General features: G+C 43.9%; 2 protein-coding genes and 1 non-coding gene across 6 annotated transcripts in view; 1 reads left to right on the top strand and 2 right to left on the bottom strand.

Moving 5' to 3' along the window:
- Positions 1-1265, bottom strand: part of LOC116694565 (E3 ubiquitin-protein ligase RBBP6) — a 17030-nt gene extending 15765 nt beyond the window's left edge. For all 4 annotated transcript variants that reach the window (XM_032524342.1, XM_032524362.1, XM_032524353.1 and 1 more), the window contains exon 1: positions 89-1265. In XM_032524342.1, coding sequence (XP_032380233.1) covers positions 89-254 — 166 coding nt within the window. In that variant the 5' untranslated portion in view covers positions 255-1265. The remainder of the gene's footprint in view (positions 1-88) is intronic.
- Positions 1266-1808: 543 nt separating this feature from the next.
- On the top strand, positions 1809-1890 carry trnal-aag (transfer RNA leucine (anticodon AAG)). The gene has a single exon. It is a non-coding gene; the product is annotated as a tRNA-Leu (tRNA).
- Positions 1891-3010: 1120 nt separating this feature from the next.
- cacng3a (calcium channel, voltage-dependent, gamma subunit 3a) overlaps positions 3011-4444 on the bottom strand; it is a 4865-nt gene continuing 3431 nt past the window's right edge. The window contains exons 3-4 of the mRNA XM_032544437.1: positions 4293-4433; positions 3011-4200 (exon numbers count right to left, since the gene is read on the bottom strand). Of these exons, the coding sequence (XP_032400328.1) occupies positions 3638-4200; positions 4293-4433 (704 nt within the window). The 3' untranslated portion in view covers positions 3011-3637. The remainder of the gene's footprint in view (positions 4201-4292; positions 4434-4444) is intronic.

Raw genomic sequence — 4444 nt, 5'->3', positions numbered from 1 at the left:
ATCCTACTGTTCCACCGCTCCGTTATTACTCAAAACAATGGATGACATGTTCATGACACATTTGGTAATGTGTCAGCTGATCATATACCTTCTCGAGTCTGCGCATTGGTGATCTGCAGGTCGCAATCTGTGGCCTTGAGGCGCTCTCGGGCCATAATCTGCCTTTTAAGCTCGTTGAGGGTGATATGCAGCCCATCGAAAGTAACTGTGTTGTAGTCCAGTTTGGAAGAAAACTTATAGTGAACACACGACATTTTAACAGGTCTAAGCACTTAGGTCAATCAAGCATGAGGAGAAAAAAAAAACACAGGCCTGATATAACAAAATAAAACAGCGTCAACACTGAACACAGCTAAATGTGGTGACTTTAATTAGGTAAACCTTCTTTATATTCGCTGAAACAATGTAGACAAAGAAAGTACTAAAATAGGGGAAGGGTTCAGCTCGCAGATGGCGAAAGGAGTCCTTGTTATTGCCAAAGAAAAATAATCGAGATATGAGACCAGAGCGCCATTGAGAGGCGCGGTGTGCCTCGTCAGTTCTTTAAAGTCCAATAAAACATAACAGGGTGCCACCAAATCCAAGAGAGTCCACGTAGCAGCACAAAGGAAATCTACCACAGGGATTTGAATGAGGCCAAGTCCGTAGTGAATTGTCTTTGGTGGAAAGCCCGGGCCGCCGCGCTACAAGCCGCTAGTGTAGCTAACAGCGGGCCTGGGATTTCGCGAGCATCTGTCCTCGAATGTGTTGCCTTCTGGAGACAGTTCTTATTTGTCAAGTCAAGACAAACTCTACCGAGCTCCGCAAAAAGTCCACAAATCTCCTTGAAAGCTTCCGCCACGAGTCCACAGATGTTACGTTATCGCTGTTGGACCTAGAAAGGATTATTCCGAAAACGTAATCTACCGTGTAAATGTTATATTAGCTAGTTAGCTAATACCAAGGCTAACATGCTACACCTCGCCACTCAACATGAAAACACTACTTTCCTAACAAAAGCTAACGGCGCTAGGCTAATAATGTTGCTTAGGTTAGCTAGCTAGCTGTCGAATAATCTAACAAATCCACCAGTTAGGCAGTCAGGACGCAAAGGTTCCTCTTCAGTACGCGATTATCTTTCATCACGAAACATTGAAAGTTGTGTATCCACATTCATCTTCAATTTAAATCCATAAAATCCATTTCGGTGTTCCAAACTGCATATGTTCTCTCCTCGCTGTTTCATCAAAATGGCGCAGGGCGGAACCGGATGTATCCAGGGTTCTTCCAAAGAGTACACATAAACGCAAGATGTATATCAAAATGGAAGCACAATTTCAAAACATTACAAATATTTTTTTTCTTTCCTCTTTTTGACGGAAACCGGCTTGGATCTGATTTAGCACATACAAGGTGTCCACTACTAATTTGTATTTATTTATTTCATAAATCAATTGATCCAGCTACAATCTGTAGCTTAGCCAACTCCTTGTACCTTTGTACCAGCACATCCTTTGCGTGAGGTTGGCAGGGCGAAGGGGTTTCAAAACGAAGTAAAGCATCTTGTTTTCCTGGTGTTCTTTGGTTGTTCGATGGCGTTGTCCTACAGGGTTTGTTGTTGTTGTTAACCTTTCTCCGTCAAGGAACCTAGTTTTGTGTACAGGGTTGTTATCGGTGGGAAAGGCAAATAAAACGGAAAACACAATTCATATGTGACCTCATCCAGTTATTCGCTTTCCCCAGCTTTTAAATATTACTATAGTTCACTTAAACTCTTTTTCATACTCCCCTACAGAGGAAGTTAGACGGTCCCACGTGATCGAGTCACAGGTAGCGTGGCCGAGCGGTCTAAGGCGCTGGATTAAGGCTCCAGTCTCTTCGGAGGCGTGGGTTCAAATCCCACCGCTGCCAAGGTTTTGCCAGGATTACTTCTTTAAACAATGTCAGATCGTTGAAATCATCAATCAGTTTCTAATGAAGAACAGTAGCTTCTACCTATGGATAATATGCGCTGTGGGAAAAGTAGAAACGTATGGACGCGTTTGAAATCTTGATTTAAAATATGTTTATATGCTACAATCGATATGGCATCGGTAGTCTTGCTTTGCCAGTCCATCTTCCGGTCCACATTCTGCAGAGGAGGGTCTGGCTAGGTGTGGCACATAGCATTCCTGGATGGGAGAAAAACATGCTCTGGTTTATTGGCTTTTCTTTAAATTAATCACTATCGTTGTGCCGCCGCAAAATAGCCTCGGGAAGGAACTTGTTTTGGCGGAACGTGTATGTTCTGTGAATGTTTTAATCGCGCGAGAGAAAACTTAGATAGTCTAGCCACCCAGCAGAGATCTGAGGAACACTAGTTAAGCATAGTCCTCATAAATCCGATTTCAAATTCAAACACAAAGAAAGTGGAAGGAAAGGTATACTGGCGAAAAAATACATGCAATGTCGAGGATGTATGGCATCTGTGCCCCAGTACGTGTGATGATATTCTTGTGTGGTCAGGTCAGTACATGATGGCACTGAGAATATTCATCAAAAGTGCCTTGAATGTTCGCCTGCATGATCCTGCTGCTGCCATGGTAACGCTTCAGTGTGCTTGCTCTTACGCTGTTGTAGACCTTTGAAGCTGTGAATACTGTCCTATCATTGTCTCTAACACAGCATACTCATGCACATTCACACACAAATGAAGGCCTTAATATATTTCAGCATAGATGGGTGGGGAATAACAGTTTTTTTTTTTTTTTAATATTTGTTCTTTGCTTGGACATTTGCTTCTGTGCCCACTTATGCAAGGGCAGATATTTGAATGTTCACACACAGGCACTAAGATGTGCCCTGTACAGCACAAAAGCACCAATACAAAACCGTGAACCGCAGCTATATCTCTCCCAGGGACATTTTGTGTTAATTTATAAGCTTTATTTGATGTAAACAGAGACTCAGTGAACTGTAAGGGCAGAACATTTTGTCACAGTTATGCTCAATACACACTTAAACACACAAACAGACACGGCTAGAGACAGACGGAGAGCGCTCTAATGCATTTAATGGGGTTTCGATTTTGAGCTTAGGTCCACAAAAAGGAGGACAGGAACAGGACATAGTGAGTTACAGTATGTCATTCCCAGATGTATGTTTATGTGTGTCTTGTATTTCTATGTTTCAGTTTCTTATTTTCATGAACCGCTCCTCCTTTCTGTTTTTCTCTGCATGATTTTCTGTCTCAGACACACATTCCCATTATTGTACACACTCATTCGCACACACACTACAGATATACTGCGGATATGACATAGCATACAGAGAGCCCAAATTAGGTATTTTTCACTCTCAAATCCACATGCTCCCATTCCAGCTTCTCAAACACCAGGTTTAACATAATTTCTTTGTTTTGTATCATTGTAAATTGAAGATCTGTGGGTTTTGGACTGTTGGTCAGACAAAAAAAGCGTTTTGGGAAGTCAAGCCGGGCTCTGGAGAATTGTCATTGTGATTTATTTCACTATTTTCTGACTGATTAGTTGATGCAGGCCTATTCTGGTCGCTTGAGTCTTTCCTCTTTTTGTACTAAGAGTTTGCGAGGACTTCCTTTCATTTAATGTTCTTCTCTCACAGAAGTTCCTCTTGTGTTTAATCTCTGTACATCCTCCTCTCAGACAGGCGTGGTCCTTCTGTTGGCAGCGCAGTTTCCAGGCAGCATCTCTGTGTTGTCGTGCGCAGCTTCAGTAGTCAAATCCTCCACAGGTATGTCGATCTTAGTGTCTCTGAAAGGGGAGGTTAAGGTGTAAAGCATGAACTCCGGGCCCACTGTCACCGGTGGTGGCAAACATTCCACGGCTTTGGATTCAGCTGAGAACGACGGCTCTCTGTCTCGCACCAGGGATGCTCGAATGGAGTGGGAGATTGAGTCCCCTGCACTGGTGCCCCTGTAACTGTATCGGCGTGAGCGGTTCTGGTAGCATCGGTTCCGGTAGTAAGATGAGCTGCGAGAGATGGGCGGCTTAATGACGGATGGACGGCCTTTAGTGCGCAGCTGTCTGTGTTTTTCTATGAACACATGAACTGCAAGGACGCCCACCATCTCAGCGAGCACGAAGGACAGAGCTCCAAAATAAAAAGACCAGCCATAGGAGTAGCTCTTCTTATGGTCGCTCTGGCTAGGGTCCCCTGAGTTTGCTGATATGTACACGATGATGCCAATGATGTTACTGAGACCTGGAAGAGTTTAGAGAGACGTCAGAGAGGGTCAGACGCGTGATACACACTGTAAATACTTGCATGCACGTTAGGTTTGTGTGTGTTCTGACCTGCAGAGACAAAGAGTATACCCGCACTGAGGATGACGTTGTAACGGGACTTGTAGAACTCGCTGGCAGCTACACACACACCTCCGAGAAATAATAATCCCACACTGAGGATGGGGAAGAGGCTGGAGGCTCGTACTGCTCCTGAGGAGAGG

Source organism: Etheostoma spectabile, chromosome 2 (genome assembly GCF_008692095.1).
Source record: "Etheostoma spectabile isolate EspeVRDwgs_2016 chromosome 2, UIUC_Espe_1.0, whole genome shotgun sequence".
Lineage (NCBI taxonomy): Eukaryota > Metazoa > Chordata > Actinopteri > Perciformes > Percidae > Etheostoma > Etheostoma spectabile.
This window is presented reverse-complemented; position numbering and strand designations above follow the sequence as displayed.